At 43.6% G+C, this 27,728-nt stretch overlaps 1 protein-coding gene across 1 annotated transcript in view; it reads right to left on the bottom strand.

The window, feature by feature from the left end:
* Nucleotides 1-4,873: 4,873 nt before the first annotated feature.
* The window catches only part of SH3BP5 (SH3 domain binding protein 5), a 124,763-nt gene continuing 101,908 nt past the window's right edge, over nt 4,874-27,728 (bottom strand). The window contains exons 7-9 of the mRNA XM_070726436.1: nt 21,136-21,355; nt 20,332-20,589; nt 4,874-5,437 (exon numbers count right to left, since the gene is read on the bottom strand). Coding sequence (XP_070582537.1) covers nt 5,262-5,437; nt 20,332-20,589; nt 21,136-21,355 — 654 coding nt within the window. The 3' untranslated portion in view covers nt 4,874-5,261. The remainder of the gene's footprint in view (nt 5,438-20,331; nt 20,590-21,135; nt 21,356-27,728) is intronic.

The raw sequence follows: 27,728 nt of genomic DNA, 5'->3' as shown, positions 1-27,728 counted from the left end.
GTGGAGCTGAGCTACAGCAACAGCTTGCGTGGCCACAGATATCGCTCTGCATGCCACCTGTGGCATGCCTACCATAGGTTCGCCATTACAGAACTAGACATACCCAGTTCCTGCAACTGTTGTTAATATGTTTTAGCCTCTGGTCCTTTAATCATCCTTGTTGTTTTTCTTTGCATTCTTTCTAGACATCTTTTTTATATCATGGTGACCAAAATTGAATGCTGTATTCCAAGTGCGGTCTTACCAAGGCCTTACAAAGTGGCATTAACACTTCATGTGATCTTGATTCTATCCCTCTTTACACAGCAGAGAACTGTGTTGACTTTTTTTTTTTTTGGCAGCTGCTGCACACTAATGGCTCATATTTAAATAGTTGTCCACTAGGACTCCAAGAGCCCTCTCACAATTACTACTATTGAGCAAGGCACCAATATTACACCTGTATATTTTGTTTTTCTTGCCTAAATGTAGAATCTTAATTTTTTTCACTATTGAATTTCATTTTGATAGATAGTGCCTAATGTCAAAATCCATCTGTATTAAGCCTATCTTCTGAAGTGTTGCCTATTACTGCCAGCTTGCTGTCATCTGCAAATTTGATGAGTTTCCCATCTATCCCCTTGTCCAAGTCATTGATGAAGATATTGAAGAGTACTGGGCTTAAAACAGATGCATATTTTCCTCCATGTAGATGCAGTTCCATTGAGGATTACACGTTGAGTGCAGTTAGTCAGCTAATTACGAATCCATCTGGTGGTGATGCTATCTAACCCACATTTTTCTACTTTATCTAGTAGTAGGTTATGGTCAGCGGGGGGCTACTAGCCAGAATGCTAAATTGTGCTTGCCGCCGCGGCTCATTAGTGATTTTGCTTCTGCACCTGTGGAGGTAGCAAAATTGCGCATGGAGCCGCAGGTGCACCTGTGTTTCAGCAAGTTTTTTTGCTTCTGCGCATGCTGAAACATGAGCGCACCTGCATCTCCATGTGTGATTTTGCTACCTCCATAGGTGCAGAAGCAAAATTGTGCTGGCCCCGTAAGCATATACTAGCTGCGGCGGCGAGTGCAATTTAGTGTTCCGGCTAGTAGCCCACCGCTGGATCATCAAATATCTTACTGAAGTCCAAGTAAATTATAGCTGGCAGTCCACTAATTTTGTCACTTTGTCACAGAATGCATGATACAAATGTTACAAAAACTGAATATTTTTTCCCTCACATTTGAACTTAGCCTGCCAACATGATTTACTTTTAGGACATAGCATTCATTGAGAAGGCAGACATAAACCTTAGAATTAACTCTTCCCCTGCACCTTACTAGCCATGTTGTCTGTTTACTGTTTCAGCTCTCTGCAACAGAAATTACCTCAAGTGGTTCTATAGAAATAGGATTACACTATACAACTTTTTTGTGCCCTTCCCATTTTATTTCCCATTGGATGATAAAGGCATTTTAAAGGTTTTCTACCATAATTTTTTTTTAGAATGGCTGTATCAGCCCGTGCACTGCAAATAAAATGGGAAGGTTACAAAAAGTACAATATGTTCTGTAGTGTAACCTTAATGGTCTTTATAACAAATCAGCAAATACAGAAAATGGTCACTTATCCCTTAACTAGAATGTTGAAAATTGCTGTTAATGTGTAAGGGTAAAAATTTACCACAGAAAAATTACTCTCATAACATCCATGAAACAAAGCTGGTTAATTTTGTCTCTCATAGTTTTTATAAAAGTAATCCCTATACACAGACACAGACTTACTACTAATATTTCTAGTTCTCATTTTATTACCATTCAAATTGTTAATTATTACCATTCCAATTGTTCCAAAATCCTCAGCCAAAGTATAACCAAAACATATATGGAAGACATATATATTTGAAGACTGAAGTTATAATATTAAAAATAACCATGCTACATATGAAAACAAAAAGGGCAGAGGAGACTTAGTGTGAAATAATCTTTATATTAGTTTTAAGAATAACATTGAAAAAATAAAACAAATTAATCCAAATAAAAAAATACTGAAAGACTTATTGCTAATCAGTAACACTAAAAAATAATGTCCATTAAAGATGACCTAGGTCAATTTATAGAAATGTTAACTACTAGTTAACTAGTTTATTGTAGTAACTTTATGATTTTAACTATTTCTTACTAGCATAAATTCTAATTCTCTATTAGCTGTTGCTTACATCTTCAACTTCCTTTTCACCTTATTTATATTTTTACTTAAATAATACTAACTTCTAACTTTTTTTAACTACTCCTGAAATAGTTTACAGTGGTACCTTTTCGAGATACGAACCCAGTGTTTAAGATTTTTTTTGCCTCTGCTTCTGAACCATTTTCACCTTACGAACCCAAGCCCAGGGGCGTGTGCTCTCTTACTGCGTGTGCACTCTTACTGCTGCAGGGATTCCCCTTCCTTGTGACTGCTGCGCCGCAGGGATTCTCCACCTCCGGGCTGCCAATGCCGACTGTTTTCAGCCGAAGCAGATTGTTGCTTGAGGAGGGGATTCCTGGCTGTAGCAAGGACCAGCACTTCAGCCTTAGACAAGGCTCCCTGGCTCTCACTCCGTGCCTGGCACCCACTTCCTCCGGGGGAGTCTCTTCAAGGCCCCCAAAGCAGCGGGCTTTAATTCCTCCTACCTTCCATCCCCGCGGACCCTTCCTGACGCCTCCCTGCCAACCGTCGAGGAAGAAGAGTGTGGAAAATTTGTGAGGGATGGCAGAAGGGCCCACATGGGGAACTAGAAGGATGCCCATGGGGTGGGGTGGGGAGAGCCGGGCAGAGGAGGAGGAGGGCGCAAGGCAGAGTTTATCCCCAGCCTTGTTCCCGAAGGCCAGGCTGCGAAGCAAGTGTCGGAGTCGCCACGGTCTTTTGGGGAGCGCTCCATAATGGAGGTCTCCAAGTTTTGGCTACAGAAGGCTTCGGCGCACAAAAGCCGAGGACAGGTGCTCCCTTCTGGGGAGTGGGACTTGGACCGAATGACTCTCCATTGGAGTTTTTACCGGTCCATGGTGAGAAACCGGGCTACAGCAGGAAATGTGCCGCCACCACCGTGCTCTGGTTTCCCAAGACTGCAGTCCAAAATCCTTTCTGCCTTGGTGGGTTTTTTGCCTGTTGCCATGAGATTCTCCCAGCGGCAAGCAAGGCTCGATGTTCTGACTCCCAAGGAGCTTGTTCGCCCATCTTCCCAGTCCTGAAATTGCCTTGCAAGGAAAAGAGGCAACGATATCCCTGCGGGTGAAGATGGAAGGAGAAAGTTCCTTCTGGACAGTAGGGAGGACTAGACGATGCCCAGGGGCAGAATGCCAAGATGGAAAAGGTTCCTTCGGATTTGTTTTCACTGCCGCTTCTTCTTAGCGACTTATTTCTTTTCTTTCATTCGGTTAAAAACGCTACCCTTCATTTGTTCCTCCTTTCCTCTCTCTCTCTGTCTCTCCGAGCATCTGGGCTTTTTGAGTGAGGGAGGCTGTGTTTATTTTCTTTCTCGGAGCTTGGGAAGGAAAGCTCCGAGAAAAAAAATAAACACACACGCACAAACACACACACCTTTCTTCCTCCCCTCGTCCCCTCAACTCCTGTTCCGGGCTGTATAATCATCAGGTCAAAGTTTGAGGTGTGTTTGTTTTTCGGAAATCACCTGGAACAAAGCAAAAAAACCTACTCCACCATGAGGTTTTAACGGAGATGTTAACAAATAGTCCACTGGCTCTCAAAAGGGCGCATTTTGTGTTTTAGGAACAAAAAGTTAGTTTGTTTTCACCAAACAGAACCTCGCAGCTTCAAAATGTCTTTTTCTCTCCCTCTTTTTTCCTTCGCGCTGCTCAGGTGGAGGCTGTTCAAGGGCTTTTTTTTAAAAAAGCGTTAACATCTCTGTTCTCCTAAGGTCAAGGTTGGAGGAGAAAACCTGCCTTGTGCCCTCCTCCTCCTCTTCCAGGCTCTCCCCACCCTGCCCCACGGGCGTCCTTCTAGTTCCTCATGTGGGCCCTTCTGCCATCCCTCACAACTTTTTCACTCTCCTCTTCTTCCTCAGTGGTTGGCAGGGAGGCGTCAGGAAGGGTCCGTGGGGATGGAAGGTAGGAGGAATTAAAGCCCGCTGCTTTGGGCGCCTTGAAGGGACTCCTCCAGATTCGTCTTTGCCTGCCGCCGCCACCGAAAACTTTCAAGGAGAGTGAAAGCCCTGTTGGCTGACAAGCCGCCAGGCAGCTTCCCACACATTTCAATCCACCCATCAGGTTCCCTCCGGGCAGCCTCCACTGTCTTTACTCCCACCCGCCCGCCTTTTCCACCCGCCCCCGAACAAGGATCTGAATGCCAGCGGTAATAAGGCAAAAGGGATGGTTTTGCATGCATTATTTGCTTTTACATTGATTTCTATGGGAAAATTTTCCTCTACTTACAAACTTTTCTACTTACGAACCTGGTCACGGAACTAATTAAGTTCGTAAGTAGAGGTACCACTGTACTTAATAATTTAGAGATACTGGAAAATATTCCCCATATCAATGCGATGACAACTATTCCATTCATGCACAGTTGTCTTTTTTACTTGATGGGATATGGGGGAATCTTCCTGTTTATGCTTAGTGATTATCATGATTGGTTCTTCACAACAAAGTGGTATGCTGCATTAATGTTTTCGCTGACCATTTTGTTTTGATCATAATATATATATTTATATATATCAAAACTACTTCCCATCTTCATCCTCTCCTCCTTCCCAGCTATGTAAAAAGTTAAAGGGATCCTGTGTACCAATATTAACTTTTTAATTACCTTTGAGGTGTAATGTATGAATCTATAGGAAGACTGAATTCTTAAATTATGTTATATGCAGCAGCTTCCCAAACACAATACAAGGTATTTCAAAGGATATGCCGCTAGCATCCTGGAATTTAATGGCATTAATCAGCAGCTCAAATTACAAACAAGATACCAGGTAATCCTCCAAATCTGGCTTTGCTCTGAGTGCCAGAATGTCCTAAACTTCACAGAGGACTCATATTGGTTATTGCTTACCCCAGATTATTACAAAATATTTAAAGTATTTCTATCCTTTACAATTTCTGTCCTGACCAGGATTTCTGATACATATTTCTATGCACATATTTTAGCCCTCAGCAATTATATAAGCCTTTATTGTGCTGTAAAGACTTAAAAATTTGGCACATATTAGTTGTTGGCACAAGATTCTGACAATCTGAAAACATTTGTGTATAAATAAATTTTTCATGAGCCCCTGGATATTACGTCACCCAATTTGTACTATTTGTTTGTTGGCACAAACCCCATCCTTGATTTTCAGGCATTGTAGGGAAAGCAGCTTCAACTGATTGTCCAGCACTGGGCCACTGGAAGAAGAGCTGCTACCTACATTCTTGTTCATTGTGTTAAGTATCTTGTTTTCCACTCCTTCTGCTCTGTCTCCTGTGAAGATGAGATGGAAAGATTTTGCATCTTTGGAATATAAAACAAGGATAAAATTCCACAATATAATCATAACTTGGGTTGGATTCATATTCAGCTTACAAAGTGTGTGTGTTTCTGAGTCCAGTCCAAAAAGATATTTAATTAACAACTAAACTGGGAAAATTTGGAATAAACTATAAATGTAATCAGTCTTAATTTCACTCCATTTGATGGCCACAAAACCATGCATTTTATTATAAAGCTTTATGTCTGTAGAGATACTAAGTCATCCAGGTCATGGTTATCCCAAAGGATTTTCAGGAGACAAATGGACTTTGTTTTTGTTTTTTTCCTTTTAATTTTGTGTTCTGTAAAAAAACACACCTTAATGTTCTGTTCCCGGGTCTATTTGACCCGGACTGCAAATTGTTCATTTTAGGTACCGTATATACTCGAGTATAAGTCGCTCCGACTATAAGTCGAGGCACCTACTTTTGCCACAAAAACCGGGGTAAATTTATTGACCCGTGTATAAGTCGAGGATGGAAAATGCAGCGGCTACTGGTAACTTATTAAAATGGAAACCAATAAAATTACATCAATTGAGGCATCAGTAGGGTAAATGTTTTAGAATATTTATTTCAAAGAAAACCAGTAAACTAGCTCTGTAAGTTTAAAAGAGGGTAAACAGGTATATGTACCCCAAGGGAGTATAGGCAGAAAAAATGCAAGTACTGTACTTACCTCAATCCCCCACTGCTCCTGCTGGTTTGGGTTAGGGTTAGGATATTTGGCCTCTCCTTGCCTCAAAGAGATACAATTTCCCTCTCTATTTACTATTACTGAACATCCAAAATATACTATTTAATTCTATGTATATATGCCATATGTATACATACATATTACACACAGGCACACAAAAATACACCGTACATTGTTTACTATATAAACTGTATATGTAGTATATTTACAGAGAGAGAGAGAGAGGGAGGGAGCACTTGTAAAATTACCGATATACTGTATACGGTACATTCAATCTCACTTACTGTAATAGGAAAAACAAACCCAGAGTCCACTTTCTGCCACACATTTAACCATAACTAGAACATTACACATACCTTCAGATGTACCAGTACTTCCCTAGCTTGCACATCACTGTTACAGCTAGGAAATGTCATGGATTGAGTAAAATGTGGTGATTCTCATTGAACAACGCTTTTGTTTAGCAACCACAATTTTGGGCTCAATTGTGGTCATAAGTTTGTCTTTCTTTCTTTCTGTCTCTCTCTCCTTCCTTTCTTCCCTCCCCCTTTCTTTTTCTGTCTGCCTATCTTCCTTCCTTTTTCTTTCCTTCTTCCGTCCCTTCCCTCCCTCCCTTTCCTTTTTTGTCTTTTTTCCTTCCTACCATCTTTCTTTGTCTCTCTTCCTTTCTACCATCTTTTTTTTCTTTCTTTCTGTCCTTCTTTCCTAACTCCTTCCTTCCTTCCCTCTCTCCCTCCCTCTTTCCTTGCCGCCCAACTCCAACAGGACTCTGGGTGGCTCACAACAATCACAACAACTAAAAAGCAATATAAAATGTAACACCAATACAACAGCATATAGCATAAAATGCATAAATAACCCTTAAAATGCCTTGACACTGGCAATGAGTAAAATGCCAACTGTATAAGACAGGGACTTTAAGACAGAGGAGGGGAGCACCCCTGCTCAGGTGCAGAGCACAAAGCAGGGCTAAGTCTCCAAATGAAAGATGCAGAGAACTACCGTAATTTTCCTGGAAGGCTTGAGCACCGGTGCTTTTCATTCTAGAAAAACAACTCAGCCTGGCATCCCCCTCCCCCCTCCCCACCACGGAAATACCCATTGACAGGACGCCTGCCGGTGTCTCTTTCGGCTGCACCCACAGTTTACGTCACGCTCCCTTTAGCCTTCTGGGAGCCGTAGTGTCTCTTTGGGCAGAGCGGCTGAGCCCGCCTCCTCGAAAAGACTACAACTCCCAAGAGGCACCGGGAGGGAAGTGTGGGCAAAGGGGGCGGGCGCCCGCAGAGTTGGTCGTGGGAATAGTAGAATGAAAAGGCAGCCAAGTCGGCAAAATAAAGGCGAGTGAGTGAGGGAAGGGAATGTCGAAAGGGAATGGCTCACTGCTTTTCCACCCAGCCAGCCCCTTCCCACTGAGACGAGGGGGGTCATGCAGTCTGGCAAACGTTTTTCACCTGGCAGGAGCCTTGGCGCAGGGCAGGCAGAAAGTGAAGTCCCGGCAAATGTGTAGCTGGCAAGGACCACACGCTCCCATCCGCCCCTTGCTCTGGCCATTTCAGAGGACAACCCCCCTCCATCGCCCACTCCGGTAATTTTCTAATGGAAAAATCCATTGCTGCAATCCCAAACATTCATTTTTTAAAAAAGCTGAGAAGCTGGGATTGCAGCAAGGAATCCCAGGGCGGGCGGGGGAGGTGCCTCCACGGACATAATCATCTTCTTTTGGTGATTGCTGCCTGCTTGGAACCCCATCACCATCAGGTCGCGATTTCCTTTCCTACAACGAAAAGAGGCGGCACCTTCCTGAAGCGCTCAGTTAAGCGGCTGGAGGAAGGCGGGGCAATTGTCGCCTCTTTCGAGCTGAAGGAAAGGCAGACCACCACCTTTCCCTCAGCCGCTTCCCGGAGACCGCTTTGGGACATCGCTTTGGGTGCGCCTGCTTTTCCTACAACAAAGAGAGGTGGCTGGGGGAAGGGCTGGCCAGTTGCCGCCTCTCTCCGCTGTAGAAGAGGCAGGCGCACCCGAAGCGATGTCCCTAAGCAGTCTCCGGGAAGCGGCTGAGGGAAAGACAGTCATCTGCCTTTCCTTCAGCTCGAAAGAAGCGGCAACTGCCCTGCCTTCCCCCAGCCGGTTAACTTGAAGCGCTGGGTTAAGTGGCTGGGGGAAGGCGGTATTCTCACCACCACCCTGGGTTTTTTTCTCTCTAATGCGGCGTTCGAGTGGTTGGCTGGTTCCTTTGCTTGCGCGCTAGAGAAAAAAAGCCGGTGGGGTGGCCTTCCCCCAGCCACTTAACCCAGCGCTTCAAGTTAACCGGCTGGGGGAAGGCAGGGCAGTTGCCACTTCTTTCGAGCTGCAGGAAAGGCAAGACAGCTGCCTTTCCCTAAGCCGCTTCCTGGAGACCGCTTAGGGATATCGCTCTGGGAGAGGGGGCAACTGTTCCAGTTAAGAAGCAATAATCCACCCCCCACCGGCTTTTTTCCTCTCTAGCGCACAAGCAAAGGAACCAGCCAATCACTCGAACGCCACGCTAGAGAGGAAAAAAGGCGGTTGGCTGGGGGTGTGGATTCTTGCTTCTTAACCGGGCAGTTGCCCCCTCTCCCAGAGCAATATCCCTAAGCGGTCTCCAGGAAGCGGCTTAGGGAAAGACAGCCGCCTGCCTTTGCTTCAGCTCGAAAGAAGCGGCAACTGCCCGGTTAAGAAGCAAGAATCCACCCCCTAGCCAACCGGCTTTTTTCCTCTTTAGCGCGGCGTTCGAGTGGTTGGCTGGTTTCTTTGCTTGCGTGCAAGAGCCAACCACTCAAATGCCGCGCTAAACAGGAAAAAAGCCGGTTGGCTGGGGGGGCTGGATTATTGCTTCTTAACCGGGCAGTTGCCGCTTCTTTCGAGCTGAAACAAAGGCAGATGGCTGTCTTTCCCTAAGCCGCTTCCTGGAGACCGCTTAGGGATATCGCTCTGGGAGAGGGGGCAACTGCCTGGTTAAGAAGCAAGAATCCACCCCCCCCAGCCAACCGGCTTTTTTCCTCCTTAGCGCGGCGTTCGAGTGGTCTTGCGCGCAAGCAAAGGAACTAGCCAACCACTCGAACGCCACGCTAAAGAGGAAAAAAGCCAGTTGGCTAGGGGGTGGATTCTTGCTTCTTTACCGGAACAGTTGCCCCCTCTCCCAGAGCGATATCCCTAAGCGGTCTCCAGGAAGCGGCTTAGGGAAAGCCAGCCGTCTGCCTTTGCTTCAGCTCGAAAGAAGCGGCAACTGCCCGGTTAAGAAGCAAGAATCTACCCCCTAGCCAACCGGCTTTTTTCCTCTTTAGCGCGGCGTTCGAGTGGTTGGCTGGTTCCTTTGCTTGCGCGCAAGAGGGAGAAAAAGCCGGGAAGAGGCTAACCCGCCCAAGCCAGCAATGCCAGCCAGGCTCCCGCTTGCGCCCTCTTGTGGTGACTTGTCAGTCACCCGAGTATAAGTCGAGGTCGGGTTTTTCAGCCCATTTTTTTGGGCTAAAAAACTCGACTTATACTCGAGTATATACGGCACTTATATTTGGTCTTTTTGAAAGCTTTTTTCACTTGGAAACAAGTTTCAACATTTCTGCACACAATGAAATGAAAATTGAAATGGAAAAATTAATGCTTATTGGTTTATTTTTATCATACAATGCCCCCCCCGTTTTTTGTGAATTTATTTTAATTTATAGATAGTTTTGCCTGCAAAATGCATTCTATTTTACTAAGGTTGGTGTGGGATTGGTAGCTTGAAAATTTCTGAACATAATGATATGAAAATTGAACTGAAAAAAATGATGCTTATTTGTTTATTTTGCTCATAAATGCTCCCCCGGCTGTGTTCAATTATTTCAATTTATATAAAAATTATACTGTTAATTTCAAAATTACATACTTGTTTTTAGTAAAATGGATTTCTTTCATAAAATTAGTTGTCTGGCTATCATGTGCTTGCTTTTCAAAAGGATATTCCAAATATTTCTAACCAAATCTACCGTATATACGCGAGTATAAGCCGACCCGAGTATAAGCCGAGGCACCATTTTTTGGCACAAAAACTGGGAAAACTTATTGACCCGAGTATAAGCCGAGGTTAGAAAATGTAGTGGCTACTGGTAACTTATAAAAATGGAAACCAATAAAATTACATTAATTGAGACATCAGTAGATTAAATGTTTTACAATATTTATTTTAAAGAGGGTAAACAATATTTATTTCAAAGTGGGTAAATAAAAGCAATCTGATATTTACAATAAATTAAATAAAATTAAATAAATTAAAAAGTAAAAAAAGTAGTTCAATCAGCAACCAAGCTAAAACCTATGAGTCAAAATCCCTCAAAACAGGATTCTTCCTCCTCATCTGTTTCTCCAAATAGAGCTTCAGCATTAGCTGCTGTGAGATTATCAGCATAGATATTATCATCATCGCTGAGTTCACAGTCATCACCATCACTGCCATCATTCTCAAACAAAGCACTGTCTTCATTACCGTCCATGGCATTACTAATGCCACATTTCTTGAAAGCACGTTGTACCATGTCTTCTGGGATGTCTTTCCAGGCATCACGGACCCACTTTGTTATTAGTTCTATGTCGGGCTTCTTTAGATTTCCGACTTTTGTTAGATGGGCTTCACCAGATGACATCCATTCATGCCACATCTTCCTAACACGATCCTTGAAAGGTTTGTTTAAGGAAACATCTAGGGGCTGCAATACAGATGTAAGCCCACCTGGAATAACGGCCAAAGTGACTTGGGAAGACTTTGCCAGTTTTTTAATATGATCAGATATGTGGGCTCTGAACATATCCCAAACAAGCAATGATGGTTTTTTCTTTAAGGCTGCTCCTGGTCGTCCGTTCCAAATCTGTTCCAGCCATTTTTTTGTTCCGTCTTCGTCCATCCAGCCTTTTATGTGTGCACACACAGTAATTCGTGGTGGGAATTTTACATGCTTGGGCAAGGTCTTTCTTTTAAAAATAATGACAGGCCGTAGCTTTGTTCCATTAGCCAAACATGACAGAACAACTGTGAAATGGTTTTTGTCATTTCCTGTGGTTCTGAGTAAAATAGTTTTATCTCCCAAACTTGCCACAGTTCTGTTGCTTGGAAGATCAAATGTCATAGGTGTTTCATCCATATTCCCAATATCTCCCAGGTCATAGTTATGGATCTTTCTTTGTTTTATGATGAATGAATGAAACGACATCACTTTTTCATCAAGGTCTTTTGGCAATTTTTGTGAAATCTTTGTTCTTTGCCGCAAACATAGGCCAAACCTGTTCATGAAACGGGTACACCATCCTGCTGATGCAACAAAATTTTCAATGCCTGGTGCTTTCAATTTGTCATCTTTAGCCATCTGAAGGGCACGCAGGCGAATTCCCATTCGTGTTACACAGTAGCCATTTTGACGACACTCCATAACCCATTCATACAACTGAGTCTCTAGAGCCCCATATGACGTTGATAAACCACGTCGAGCTTTTTTTGTCTTTGGAATCTTCTCCAAGTCAGCTTTCATTTTTCTCCACTCTCTCACTTGTTTTTCGTCAACACAAAATTCCCTACTTGCAATACTGTTATTGCTTGCTTCTGCTCTTGACACAACCTGAAGTTTAAAACTAGCTGCATATGACCTCCGTTTTTGTTTTGGTCCAGGATTACCGGTAGATGTACTAGGATCCATTTCTAAGAGGATAAAAAAAAATTGTTTTAATAAACCCTCTGCTTATCTCAATCCCCTGCTGCTCTGCCTCCCTGCTGCTCTGTCTTCTTACCGGCACAGAGCGTGTGATGTTATCATGCTGCCTGTGCCAGATACCGGTACTCCAGATAGCCGCAGGTCTGCGGCTGTCCAGAGTCCACTGTGGAGCAGGGAGCGCTCACTCTCTGCCCAGTAGTGGTAGCTCTTCACCTGTATGCACCCCCTGAAGAGTTGCATATACGGTACTGTATTTTTCAGACTACTGTACTATAATAGGCACAGGAGCATAATCGCATAGATTTTAGAAGTGGAAAACAAGGAAAAAAGTACAGTACCATATTCTGAACAAAAAGGTTTAGTAGGTATTGTTTAATAAAATACCAGTGTACAACCATGTATACTTTTTAAAACCATGTACACTTTTTACAAACTTCAAACTTGACAGCTTCAAAGACTTCAACTCCCAGAATTCCTGCACCAGCCATGCTACCTCAGGAGTGGGAGTTGAAGTCCACAAGCCTTCAAACTGTCAAGTTTAAAGACCCTTTGCACTTCTAACCCTAGTTTTAAGGCTAGTGGACTTCAACTCCCAGAATTCCTGCACCTCTTGCAGTAGACTGGCTACTGGTAATGGGAACTGCCTGATTGATAGGATTTATACGGTACTGTAAAAGGTGGTCGGGAAGGGAGAAAGATCCCCAGGGGAGTGGGAGAGGCCCATACACAAAATACTTTTGCAGCACAAAAGCCTCAAATCTCCCTCACATGAGCGCAGGAACCGTCGTCTCCACGGCAAGCACTTCAGGAGCCAAGCATGGGAACTGAAGGGAACCGCGCATGCGTGGGCATGCACTTTTCCCGCCCAATCCCTCTCGAGCAATTGCATTATTCAGGGAGTTTGCAACAGATTGCATTATTCAGGGAGTTTGCAACAGATTGCATTATTTAGGGAGTTTGCAATAGATTGCATTATTTAGGGAGTTTGCAATAGATTGCATTGCTCGGGGAATTTGCAACAGACTGCATTATTCAGGGAGTTTGCAATAGATTGCATTGCTCGGGGAATTTGCAACAGACTGCATTATTCAGGGAGTTTGCAACAGATTGCATTATTTAGGGAGTTTGCAATAGATTGCATTGCTCGGGGAGTTTGCAACAGATTGCATTACTCAGGGAGTTTGCAACAGATTGCATTGCTCCGGAAATTTGCAACAGACTGCATTATTTAGGGAGTTTGCAATAGATTGCATTGTTCGGGGAATTTGCAACAGACTGCATTATTCAGGGAGTTTGCAACAGATTGCATTGCTCAGGGAATTTGCAACAGACTGCATTATTCAGGGAGTTTGCAACAGATTGCATTATTTAGGGAGTTTGCAATAGATTGCATTGCTCGGGGAGTTTGCAACAGATTGCATTACTCAGGGAGTTTGCAACAGATTGCATTGCTCGGGGAATTTGCAACAGACTGCATTATTTAGGGAGTTTGCAATAGATTGCATTGCTCGGGGAATTTGCAACAGACTGCATTATTTAGGGAGTTTGCAACAGATTGCATTGCTTGGGGAGTTTGCAATAGATTGCATTGCTCCATGCATTCGGATCAGAGGGCACCAAAGAGAAGTGGCGAAACAGAAGGACCAGGATTCCCATTTTTGAGAGTCAGACGTGGAGATCGGGCTGTGGAGGTCGCGCTTTTCCACCCTTCGGGGCTCCAAATTCCAATGTAAGAAAGAAAGGTGGCGTGGAGGGACGATAAAAGCGCTGAGGCACTGCCTTTAAGGCAAATTTAAGGTGTTTTTTATTCTTGCTTTTCATAAAAGGGACAGGCAAAGGCTTCCCTCAGAGCTACCACGAAAGAAGCAAAGCTGCTGCCAGCGCCACCATGCTCGCCCCCTCCTTCAGCCTCCAGCCCCATTCTTCTTCCTCTTGGTTTGAGAGGCGAAGGGCACTCCGATCGAAGCGGCTGTGGGAGGGGTGGGGCAGGTGCCTCCTCTCCCGGGCTGAGGTCCACCCATACCAGTAATTGCCCAAAGCTGAGAACCCCTGCATTCAAACTTAAGAAACTTGGCCAGTTTTAACCCTGCTGTTCTGTTCGGGTCGTATGTGACCCGAAGCCAAGTTTGAGTCCCCTCTAAAAAATTTTCCCTGCATATCTGAAACTTGCAATTTCATGACTTTTCATCATTTCAGGGGTTCTCTCTATGAGAATTTTTTTGGGGTGGGGGGTGGGGGGTTTCTTTCTTGCTGGAAAAAAAAAAGTCACACTTCTGTTCCCGGGTCACCCTTGACCCGGACCGAAAGCTCTTCATTTGAAGTGCTTATGTTTGGTCCATTTGAAAACTTTTTTCTCTTGGAAAGTAGTCTGAACATTTCTGCACACAATGATATGAAAATTGAACTGAAAAAAATTATGCATATTGCTTTAATTTGGTTATAAAAGGCAGACACCCCCTTTTTTCTGAATTTTTTTCAATTTATAGATAGGTTAGCTTGCAAAATATGTTCAATTTTACTAAAGTTGGTGTGGGATTGGTAGTTTGAATATTTCTGAATACCGTATAAGAAAAAATATAAATGGACTGAAAAAAAAAAGATTCTTATTTGTTTATTTTGCCTCAAAAGGGCCACACACCCCTCGGCCTTGCCTCAAAATGGCACACACCCCTGTGCCATTATGTTCACTTTTTATATATATTTGGCTAGAAATATTTGGAATATCCTTTTGAAAATCAAGCACATTGTAGCCAGAGAACTAATTTTATGAAATAAATCCATTTTACTAAAAAAAAGTATTTAAGTTTGAAATTAACAGCATAATTTTTATATAAATTGAAATAATTGAACACGGGGGGGGAGGCATACTTTTATGTGCAAAATAAACCAATATGCATAAATTTTTCCAGTTCAATTTTCATATTATGTTCAGAAATGTTCAAGCTACCAATCCCACACCAACTTTAGTAAAATAGAATGCATTTTGCAGGCAAAATTATCAATAAACCTAAAACAAATTCACAAAAACGGGAGGGGGGAGGCACATTTATGTGCAAAATAAACCAATAAGGATTAATTTTTTCAGTTCAATTTTCATTCCATTGTGCGCAGAAATGTTCAAACTTGTTTCCAGGTGAAAAGAACGTTCAAAAAGACCAAATGTAAGGTACCTAAAATGATCAATTTGCAGTCCGGGTCAAATAGACCCGGGAACATAAGATTAGGGAGTTTTTTCGAAAAGAGCAGCAGGGTTAAAAGGGGGGTTACATAACTCCATCAAAGTGGTATCAGACACAAATCATGCCTTAGTTGTCCCTACCAGTTTGATCGTGCGATCTCTGCCTTTTTTGCTCACTTGCAAAGAATGGACGTGTTGCCTCTAGCTCCTGCAGGCACTCACGGGGAAACCAAAGCAGCACCGTTGAGAGGTTAAAACACGCATGCCTGTTGCCAACGCTTCTCTCCCTCTCCCCCTCCCTAAAGTTCCTCAGGAAAAGACATTTTAGACTACGGTACCCTTCTCCTCATTGGCCGCTTTCCTCCCATCACGTGCATCTACCATAAGTCCATACTCCCCCCTGGGTCTCATTCTCTTTCAGAGGCAATGGGCACCAATACCTTTGCACCCCTTCCTATCTCTGTCTCTCTCTCGCGCGCACTCAGTTTCTTCGGCTTGGGTTACATGTACCGGGTCTGTGTGCGCCTTTTCTCTCCACCTGCCCCACCAGCGTTTCTGTTAACGTGTCCCCCGGCTCCAGTTCTAAGAGGAGAGGCAAAGGGGGCTCCGAGCAGTGGGAAGGGTGGTGCAGCTGCCTTCCCTTCTCCGGGTCCAGCAAAGTTGCCAGCCAACTGCTCCGACGGCGTGCGAGAGAGGAACAGACGATGCGAAGGTGGGGGGGGGACTCATGAAGCAGGAATTCCCTCCCCCCTGACTTCGCATCGTCTGTTCCTCTCTCGCAGGCCGTCGGAGCAGTTGGCTGGCAACTTTGCTGGACCGGAGAAGGGAAGGTAGCTGCAAGGCGCCGACAGGAGCTCCAAGCAGGAAGTAAAAGGGGGCTCCGAGTGACGCGGCTGTGGGAAGGGTAGGGCAGCTGCCTTCCCTTCTCCGGTCCAGCAAAGTTGCCAGCCAACTGCTCCGACGGCCTGCGAGAGAGGAACAGACGATGCGAAGGTGGGGGGGGGACTCATGAAGCAGGAATCCCCTCCCCCCTGACTTCGCATCGTCTGTTCCTCTCTCGCAGGCCGTCGGAGCAGTTGGCTGGCAACTTTGCTGGACCAGAGAAGGGAAGGTAGCTGCAAGGCGCCGACAGGAGCTCCAAGCAGGAAGTAAAAGGGGGCTTCGAGTGACGCGGCTGTGGGAAGGGTAGGGCAGCTGCCGGGCTCCCGCGGTGCGCCCTCTTGTGGTCACCCGGCGCCCTCTAGTGGTGACCCGAGTATAAGCCGAGGTCGGGTTTTTCAGCCCATTTTTGGGGTTGAAAAACTCGGCTTATACTCGAGTATATACGGTATATAAAAAGTGAAAATAATGGCACACAGCAAGGCCAAGGGGTTGGCCCATTTGTGAGCAAAATAAACAAATAAGCATCATTTTTTTCAGGTCATTTATATTTTTCCCATGATCAGGAATGCTCAATTTAGTATATCAAAACTTTTGGGGGGAAATTCCTTGGAGATTTGTAGCCTAAAAAACCCCCATAAACTTACACAAAATGCTTAAAAAATAGAGAGGGTTTTTTAATCAAAATACGCCAATAAGCATCGATTTTTCAGTTCCATTTTCATATCATGTTCAGAAATGTTCAAACTATAGATTCAATGCAAAAGGTTTTCAAAAAAGTTGCAACTGGCAGGCTAAAAAAATGTAAATTGAAAATGATTGCACACGGCCTGGGGGGAAGGCCTTATTTCTGATTTTAAAAAACCAATTAGCATAATTTTTTTCAGTTCATTTACATTTTTCTTATGTTCAGATATGTTCAAACTACCAATTCCACACCAACTTTAATAAAATTGAACGCATTGTGCAGGCTAAACTATCTATAAATTGAAAAAAAAGTTCACAAAAAAGGGGGGGCTGCCTTTTATGAGCAAAATAAACCAATGAGCATTAATTCTTTCAGTTCAATTTTCATATCATTGTGTGCAGAAATGTTCAGACTACTTTCCAAGTGAAAAAGGTTTTCAAATTGACCAAACATAAGCACTTCAAATAAAGAATTTTTGGTCCGGGTCACGGTGACCCGGAGGAGAACTTTAGGGACTGTTTTTTCAGCAAGAAAGAAGCCCCCTACCCCCCGCCCCCAAAAAAATTTCTCATAGAGAGAACCCATGAAATGATGCAAGTCATGAAATTTCATGTTTCAGATATGCAGGGAAATTTTTTTACAGGGTGTCAAACTTTGATTTCGGGTCTCACAGACCCGAACAGAACACCAAGGTTTTAAAGACATTTTGCTTCTCATGCAAGAAGCTTATTCAGCTGTGACAGGGATAGTGGAGAATGGAAAGATTTATACTCCAAAACTGGCCTTTTGTATCTTTTGTGGTTGAAGCCCTTAGGTTTATCTGTGTCCTCAGTACAGCTCCTGGTTCTATAGTCTACAATTTTTCCTCTGGAAATCCACTCCTACACCATTCAAAAGTTGTTCATACCAAATTGTAGCTCCATTTGATGGCCACAAAACCATATATTTTATTAAAGGCTTTTATGTCTGTAGAGATTCTTGGGGATCCAGGTCATGGTTGTCCCAAAGGTGCATTTTAAGGAGGCAACTGGAGTGAAAAAAAGCAGCTTTGGGACAACCATGACCTGGATGACTGAAAATCTTTACAGACTTTTAGCTATACAATTTGGGATGGAACCCTTTTGAATGGTGTGGGAGTAGGAATGGATTTTCAGACAAAAATGGTAGACCACAGAAACTACTTAGATGACCCTGAGGACAAAGATCCAAGTGCTTCAACTACCTTTTAAAAGGAGAAAAATTACCAGCTGTCTGCAACCAGTTATAAATCCTTTCATTCATCATTATCCTGTCACCAATGTTCCCTCTAACGCGCACAGCACACTGAGGCGCAGGAAAAAACCAAGCTCAGCCCAGAGTTTTTCATGCCAGTGCGATGGAGCCGGCGCCCTGTGGGCTCTAAGCCCCATCCAGCTTCTCTGGCTCTGTTGCTGCTTGCTGCTTCCCCAGACAGCCTTGACGTCAGCGGGCCCCTGTGCCGTGGGGGGGGGGTGGCGCGTGCAAGGCCCTTGCCTCCACCACCTCCTCTTCCACCGCCCTGTTGCTTGAGCCATTTACACGGGGCGGGTGGAAGATCCGATGTCTTTTACTCTTTTTTCCCCTCTACATTTAGCAAAAGCGACATCCGGTCTTCCACCAGCCCCTTGTAAATGGGCTTAGGCAGCAGGATGGTGGAAGAGGAGGCGGTGGAGGCAAGGGGCTTGCATGCCCCGCCCATGGCACAAGGCGAGCACGGCGGTCAGGGCAGCAGAGGCCCCCTGACGTCAAGATCTGTGACAACCAGCAAAGCTGCTAACAGCAACCACCCAATCGCTGTGAAGGAATCTCAAAAGCCTCCTGAGGGGGTTTAAAGCAGGGACTGGAAGATTCCTCCCCCTGCCGCATTTTGAAAGGGAGAATCCGGCAGTCAAAAGAGATGCGAGCTGTCCATTGTGAGTGCTGAGACAATGGAAGGAGTTGTGAAACTTCGGAGAGAGGGGTGGGGGTTGGAGAGGGAGGATGAAAAGGTGGGAGGGGCTGCAGCCGAGTGCCTGGTAGCACGTCTCTTCCCCACCCCATTTCCCTCCAGCACGGCCAGGAATCTGCTCCAGGACGATCCTTCCTTTATTTCTTTATTGGCCAAGTGTGATTGGACACACAAGGGAAGAGAGATAAATGAGAGAGTGAAGGGGGAGAGAGGGAGAGGACGCAGGAATAAGAGAGACCTGGAAGGAGAGAATGAGAGAGGGAAAAGAGAGAAGTGGAGAGGGAGGAAGGAAGGAAGGAAGGAAGGAAGGAAGGAAGGAAGGAAGGAAGGAAGAAAGAAGAATGAAATGAAAGGGAAAGAGCGTGGAAGGACCTTTTGAGCGTGGAAGGACCTTTTTTTTCTCTCAACATACATTCATTCAAACAATACAATGTACCATCTAATTTTCCATGAATAAAATGCAGTATTTTCTTAGTAACTAATATCAATCATCCCAAAAGTTGCAAGTTTTTTTCCCCTAATTTTGTCATCCAGTTACATACATTTTCTTTTAGTTAAATTCCCTCCTTAATGTTCCTTCAAAAAGCACACCAATTATATTTCTAACTTATTAACCAGTTTGCCAAAGTGCTAAATTCAATTCCATTTATGCATTAATCCAAATCAGTATCACCTACTGCATATCTTATTATAATCAATACTTCTAACTTTATTAAAACAATCAGCAATTCCTAAATTCATATATCTGAATAGAAAAATAGAAGTTAAAAAAAGAGCAAACAAAACAATACAAGCTTAATCAACCCTTCTCAAACTCCAATTTCTTCAATCTTTTTTCCTTTTTTGTATCCCCTTTTAATCCCCTTTTCCATTTTATTCTTTCAATTCTTCCTTCTAGGAAGAAAGGATTTTGTTAGAAAAATAAAGGGGTTATTGGATCAAACTTTGGACACTTGACAAGTTAGTTATGATGGTGGCCATGTCCCAGGGTTATGTGAACATCTTTTGGGATGTTCAAGCAGCTGCAGGGATTCACTTAATGACTGTGGCAAGAAAGGTGGTAAAGTGAGGCAGGACTCACTTAATAACCATCTTACTCAGGAGATAGAAACATTGGCCTCATTGGTTCATTTACTCACCGTTCAAAGTCACAACGGTCCTGAAAAAAGTGACTTATGGCCCTTTAACACAGGACCTTCGCAGCAGCCCGATGATCGGAGGATCAAAACTTTGCTGCCGTTTCATTTTTATGATAGTTGCTGTGTGTCCTGAGGTCATGTGACCCCCTTTTGTTTCTAACCGATCCACGCCCAGGCATGGAAATGTGCCGGTCAGACATTATACTTTTCTGCTCACACCGAAAAAAAATTAGAGGGAACACTGCCTGTCACATCTGAAGAACTCTCTTGGATGAGAAGCAAAACATCTTCAAAGGAAAACAAGAAAATCCAGTTGCCTCCTGAAAAAGCACTTTGTGACAAGACTTTATGCTTCTTATTGCAGATCTGATTTAGAAGTTACATGTCACAAAATGCAGGTAAAGTGCATTTTCTTCAAAACTTCCAGATCATTTTGTTCCCTTTTCTGGCTTTCACTATATCTACAGTATCCTTTTGAAATATGGCAACAAAACAGCATATACTTTTCCCCAAAATTATGTATCTCACATCTGCACTATTTGTCCTTAGCCATTCTCTTATCTCTGTCTTTGTATTGAGCTTTGCTTTCATCAATCTAACTTACCTCTTTCAATTTCACATTCAGGAGAAGATGCCCCACTACATTCACTGCGAGGTCCTAATAGAGGAAATGCACCAAATTCAGATAGTGATATAGGGCTAGACAAATCCAAGCTTTTAGGTTGAGTCAGTGAAAGAAACTGAGCTGGTATATCAAGAGGGCTTGTTGGACCAGAACTGAAACTAGATAGAGACTGAGCTTCAGAGTCTTCTTCAGACACAAAACTGCTGCAGTTGTCATCCTCAAATACTTCTGATGCCACTGTGAAAATGTTCAAATAATAATTAGCATTAATTAAAGAATGAATAAGCTAATAGGCCATCTCAGTCACAATTATTTGAGGGTAATAAATTCTTAACTTGGATCAAAACAGAATAAAATTCCAAATTTTCAGCCTCCTTTGGGAGGGGGGGAAGGTTTTTCCTATTTTTGGGAGGGGGGAGAAGGTTTTTCCTATTTCTACTAAACCTGAGAAATTCCCATAAGTCCACCCAAAGGACTTTTATCAGACTCAAAATATAAGAAGCAACAGACATTTGCATAACAGAAAAAGTAAAAACAGCACTTTCTCAAAACAATCGATTTCAGCAACATCTTTTTTAAAAAATTAAAGTACCATGGAAATGGGGAAAAATTATTTGGTAAATTGAAAATCACCTTGGCACTATATTAATTATATGCTCCTTATCACTTAGTACTTTCTGACCAGCTCTTACTTGTTGATATATAACTGTAGGGGCGGGGGCGGGGGGGGGGGGGGAGAGATATCGACATGGCCAAAACTTTACACCTTTTTCTATTACTTACTGGAAACATTATCGGAATCTAACTTGCATGTTTGAAGGTCTTCTGCTGAAGTAGTATTGCCTCCAGCCCCAACGCCACATCTTCTGGGCCCCATTGATGAAGCTTGCCGCCTCTCATGAATCTCATCGGAGATCACCTCCAAGTTATTCAAGGCTGTTTTGTATTCACCCTTTGCCAAAGCCAATTTTGCTTGCAGGTCATCAACTATCTTCTTTAATTGCTAATAAAACAGGCAGAAAGATTTCCTTACTCAAAGAAAAGCTTCTAAACATCTATATACAATAAACTGCATTACTTTTTTGGTTTTCAGACAAAAAATATCTACAATATGTTCCACAGATTTAAAGTGAAGAAAGACTTGCATTTCATGCAAGTCTCCTCAGCTTCCCCATAAAGCTGTTCACCAAAATAACCAGGCTGTCACAATCAGCAGATTTACAGAGAATTCTTTTTTTTCTTACACAATTGTCTGATCATTCAATCTAACATGTCGAAGTATTCTAACTTTAAAGCAAACTCCACCCAATTTTAAGATCCTTCCAGCATGTTGGACTTTGATTTCTTTGACTCATCAAGCATGATAATCCAATAATTTAGGGGTAATTGATAATGGAAGTCCAACATTTAAGGAGGATGCTAGTTAAAGAAATCATGAAAAAAAAATTCAAGTTCTGGTGCTGCTGGATCAGGGAAAGTTTTGAGTGAAAGGTTATAGCTCAAATATGCTATACAGTGGGGGGGGGGGAGAGTATTTAGTCAGACACGAATTATGCAAGTTCTCCCACTTAATAAGATGAGCGAGGCTGTAATTTACACGACAGGTAGACAACTATGAAAGACAAAATGGGAAAACACATCCAGAAAATCAAATTGTCAGATTTTTAACAAATTTATTTGCAAATTATTGGGTCTCATAGACCTGTAACTTCTTCTTTAAGAGGCTCCTCTGTCCTCCACTCATTATCTGTAATAGTGGCACCTTGAACTTGTTATCAGTATAAAAGACACCTGTCCAAAACCTCTAAAGTCACACTCCAAACTCCACTATGGTGAAGACCAAAGAGCTGTTGAAGGACACCAGAAACAAAATTGTAGCCCCACACCAGACTGGGAAGACTGAATCTGCAATAGGCAAGCAGCTCGGTGTGAAGAAATCAACTGTGAAAGCAATAATTACAAAATGGAAGACATACAAGACCACTGATAAACTCCCTCAATCTGGGGTTCCACGCAAGATCTCACCCCGTGAAGTCAAAATTATCACAAAAACGATGAGCAAAAATCCCAGAACCACATGGGGGAACCTAGTGAATGACCTGCAGAGAGCTGGAACCAACATAGCAAAGGCTATCAGTATTATTATTGTTGTTGTTGTTGTTGTTGTTGTTATTATTATTATTATTATTATTATTATTTAGATTTGTATGCCGCCCCTCTCCGTAGACTCGGGGCGGCTCACAACAGTGATAAAAACAATACATGGTAACAAATCTAATAATTAAAATCTAAAATAAGTTTTACATTAAAAGGTCTAAAAAGAAAAACAACCCCAATAGATAAAATACATACACACAGTCATATCATGCACAAAATTACATAGGCAAGGGGGGGATGTCTCAGTTCCCACAAGTCTGACAACAGAGGTGGGTTTTAAGGAGTTTACGAAAGGCAAGGAAAGTGGGGGCAGTCCTAATCTCTGGGGGGAGTTGATTCCAGAGGGTCGGAGCCGCCACAGAGAAGGCTCTTCCTCTGGGTCCTGCCAGACGACATTGTTTAGTCGATGGGACCTGGAGAAGACCAACTCTGTGGGACCTAACCGGCCGCTGGGATTCGTGCGGCAGAAGGGGGTCTCACAGATGTCCAGTGCCACAAAGGGCTTTATAAGTCATAACCAACACTTTGAATTATGACCAGAAACTGATTGGCAACCAATGCAGACTACGGAGTGTTGGAGTAACATGGGCATACTTAGGAAAGCCCATGATTGCTCTCGCAGCTGCATTTTGCACAATCTGAAGTTTCCGAACACTTTTGAAAGGTAGCTCCATGTAGAGAGCGTTACAATAGTCGAACCTTGAGTTGATGAGAGCATGAGTGACTGTGAGCAGTGACTCCCGGTCCAGATAGGGCCACAACTGGTGCACCAGGCGAACCTAGGCAACCCCCCCCTCGCCACAGCTGAAAGATGTTTCTCTAATGTGAGCTGTGGATCGAGGCAGACGCCCAAGTTACAGACCCTCTCTGAGGGGGTCAATAATTCCCTCCCCCCGGGTAATGGACAGACAGATGGAGTTGTCCTTGGGAGGCAAAGCCCCAACAGACACCGGCACATCACTTCCACTGCTTCATTGACTGGACATGGGGCGGAAATGTAAAGCTGGGTATCATCTGCGTACTGATACCTCACCCCATGTCCTTGGATAGCAGGGGGGAGAGGACCAGTGTTCCCTCTAATTTTTTGGGGGGGTGGGCGGAAAAGTATAGTGTCTGAGCGGCAGTCCCTTCGGGACTGGACAGCACAGAAATAATAAATAAATAAATAAACAAACAAACAAATAAAAAACCCACCCTGTTTTGCCTCAGAGAATTTCAAAATAAAATACTGTACTGTGTGTCTATAACAGTGAGCTCATAATAGGGCAACTCTATCAATATCAAAATGCCACTTAAATAGTTGAGCTAGTTTCAAACTAGATTTTGATTTTCTTTCTCTCTTCCTTACTCCCATTCTTTTTCTTTCCCTTTTCCTTCCTCTCTTTTTTCTATCTGTTTCTCTCTCTTCCTCTCTTCCTCTCTCTCTCCTTCCCTCTCACTCTTTCCCTCTCGGCTTCTGGGCAGGTTTGAAAAACTCTGAGTTGATGATGATTTTTAAGTGAGCGATTGCTCACTGCTCAGCTTAGAGGGAACTATGGAGAGGACCGACCCCTGAGGCACCACACAAGGGAGAGACCTTGGGGTCGACCTCTGACCCCCCCACTAACACCGACTGCGACCGACCGGAGAGGTAGGAGGAGAACCACTGAAGAACAGTGCCTACCACTCCCAACCCCTCCAGCCGGTGCAGAAGAATACCATGGTCGATGGTATTGAAAGCCGCTGAGAGTTCAAGGAGCACCAGGACAGAGGATAAACCCCTGTCCCTGTCCCGCCAGAGATCATCCATCAATGTGACTTATTAAAGATAAATAAGGCAATGGGTCCAGATGGCATCCACCCCAGAGTTCTTAAAGAACTCAGATCTGTCATTGCTACCCCCCTGACTGATTTGTTTAACCAATCCTTGTTAACAGGAGAAGTTCCTGAGGATTGGAGAATGGCCAGTGTTGTGCCCATCCACAAGAAGGGCAGTAGAGAAGAAGCTGGTAACTACAGGCCAGTTAGCTTGACCTCAGTGGTAGTTAAAATGATGGAGACTCTACTCAAAAAGAGGATAAATCAGCACCTAAAAAACAATAACTTATTGGACCCAAATCAGCATGGCTTTACTGAACGCAAATCGTGTCAGACTAATCTCATTGATTTCTTTTGACTACGTCACAAAGGTGTTGGATGAAGGTGGTGCCGTGGATATTGCCTATCTGGACTTCAGCAAAGCCTTTGATACGATTCCACATAAAGAGCTGATAGATAAATTAGTGAAGATTGGACTTAATCCCTGGATAGTTCAATGGATTTGCAGCTGGCTGAAGCGTAAACATCAGAGAGTTATTGTTAATGGCGAATATTCTGAGCAGAGTCAGGTTACAAGCGGTGTGCCACAAGGGTCTGTTCTGGGTCCTATTCTTTTTAATATGTTTGTGAGTGACATAGGGGAAGGTTTGGTAGGGAAGGTTTGCCTATTTGCCGATGACTCTAAAGTGTGCAATAGGGTTGATATTCCTGGAGGCGTTTGTAATATGGTAAATGATTTAGCTTTACTAGATAAATGGTCAAAGCAATGGAAACTGCAGTTTAATGTTTCCAAATGTAAAATAATGCACTTGGGGAAAAGCAATCCTCAATCTGAGTATTGTATTGGCAGTTCTGTGTTAGCAAATACTTCAGAAGAAAAGGATTTAGGGGCAGTGATTTCTGACAGTCTCCAAATGGATGAACAGTGCAGTCAGGCGGTAGGGAAAGCAAGTAGGATGCTTGGCTGCATAGCTAGAGGTATAACAAGCAGGAAGAGGGAGATTATGATTCCGCTATATAGAATGCTGGTGAGACCACATTTAGAATACTGTGTTCAGTTCTGGAGACCTCACCTACAAAAAGATATTGACAAAATTGAACGGGTCCAAAGACGGGCTACAAGAATGGTGGAAGGTCTTAAGCATAAAACGTATCAGGAAAGACTTAATGAACTCAATCTGTATAGTCTGGAGGACAGAAGGAAAAGGGGGGACATGATCGAAACATTTAAATATGTCAAAGGGTTTTTAATAGGAAAGTGAACACAAGAACAAGGGGACACAATCTGAAGTTAGTTGGGGGAAAGATCAAAAGCAACATGAGAAAATATTATTTTACTGAAAGAGTAGTAGATCCTTGGAACAAACTTCCAGCAGACGTGGTAGATAAATCCACAGTAACTGAATTTAAACATGCCTGGGATAAACATATATCCATCCTAAGATAAAATACAGAAAATAGTATAAGGGCAGACTAGATGGACCAGGAGGTCTTTTTCTGCCGACAGACTTCTATGTTTCTATGCTTCTATGTTTCTATGTGACCAAAGCAGTTTCCGTGCTGTAACCAGGCCTGAAACCCAACTGTTGAGAACCTAGATAATCGGCTTCTTCCCCTCATGAGTCGGACCCTGTACTACTTGAGTCAGGTCCATGGCTGTCATGGTGGCCATGAACTCTTGTGCTAGTCCAGAGGTTTCACCAAGCGATGGCAGGTTAAAGTCCCCCAAGACAATAAGTCTGGGGAACCCCACCGCCAGCCCGCTACCTCCTCGAGCAGCACAGGCAGGGCTGTTGACACGCAGCTGGGAGGCAGATACGTGAGTAACAAGCCCATCTGAACCCCTAAGTCCAACTTCACCAGGATGGACATGCTGGGCACATTTCAAACCTCCCTCTGGGCCCAGCCAGGTTTCGGTCACACTAGCCAGGTCGGCCTCCTCATCCAGGATCAAATCCTGGATGAGGAGAGCTTTATTTACCACTGACCTGGCATTGAGTAGCATCAGCTTGAACCCAGGGCCAGAATTACACTCATCACCAGTGCCTTGAGTTGAGCTCATGGAGCCGGAAGAAGGGATCGCTACTAAGCAGTGATCCCTCCTTCCCCTGGAAAGGCTAGCTCCATGGCCCCTACCATATCTGCCTCTCCCCAGCAAGACTGAGATATTTTGACCCTCTGCCACCCGAGACATAAGTGCCCCCTCCCCTCCTGCCTCTCCAACATCAGGTGTGCCAAGAATTTCATTCATATCGTATTCTTTCACTTCATACATATTATAATCCCACCCACCCACTCCATTCCATCTACCATCCCACTCCCATCCACTCCCATTCACACCATTCCATTAATTCCAGTAGTTATAGACATCCATTGTTAGGTGACCCTAATAATTAATTTAAAATGCAAATTAATTAAAACATTAATAAAATAGTCCATTCACTCATAACATATATAAGTTAACCCCTTAAATTAGTTAAAAAAGAATTAATATACACCCATCCCAATTATCTATCAATTAAAATCTCCAGATGTATATTATAAAATATATAAAATATACAAAAAATGTATAGAATATATAAAATAGGGAATCAGTTATTAATTAATAGTTCTTGGTCATAAGTCAGCTAGAAAGCTATTTTAAAAAACCAGCAGCAACAGCAAGATGGTGCCAGGGTACAGTCTGGCAAGTTCTAGAAAGTCCAATGCTGATATCCATTTTCATTTTATTTATTTATTACTGATTTATTTATTTTTTCTTATGAATTTGTTAATTTATTTTTATTTTTTAACAAACTTAAGCAACGTTGTGATCATGGCGAAACTAACCTATACATAGAACCTATACATAGGCTCTGAATGCATCAGAACCAAAACCCACAACCCTTCATCTCCCAACCCACCGCCCCTCCTCAGCCATCCTAAACTTCTCTACCTACCATCCCTCACCAACAAATAGATATCCCCAGCACTTCCAACAAAGAATAGGAAAGCACGCCCCTTACTACCTCAATTCAATCCAACTTCAGCTCAACTCAATCTAATTTCATTCCTGAACACAAATTCAATCTCAAATGTAAACTAATCAATGCAAGAAGTACAGTGAACCCTCGAGTTTCGCGTCTTCAAGTATCGCGAAAGGGCTATTTCGCGAGTTTTCAACCCGGAAGTAAACTCCACCATCTGCGCATGCGTGCCCTTCCACGCATGCGTAGATGGTGGAGTTTCCCCGCTGGGCAGAGGCTTCCCTGGGTCTTCCCCCTCTTGCCCCCGTAAGACCCCAGCGGCGGCGCGAGCAACGGCGTGGGCGGGCGGGCGGCACGCGCGGGGACACCCCAGCTTGGCTCCCCAGCTGGGAAGCGGCCCCAGCAACAGCGTGGGCGGGCGGGCGGTGCCCGCGCGCTTGGGGACATCGCAGCTCC

The sequence above is a fragment of the Erythrolamprus reginae genome, chromosome Z, assembly GCF_031021105.1.
Source record: "Erythrolamprus reginae isolate rEryReg1 chromosome Z, rEryReg1.hap1, whole genome shotgun sequence".
NCBI classification, from domain to species: domain Eukaryota; kingdom Metazoa; phylum Chordata; class Lepidosauria; order Squamata; family Dipsadidae; genus Erythrolamprus; species Erythrolamprus reginae.
Note: the sequence above shows the minus strand (reverse complement) of the source record. Positions and strands in the feature narration are given on the sequence as shown.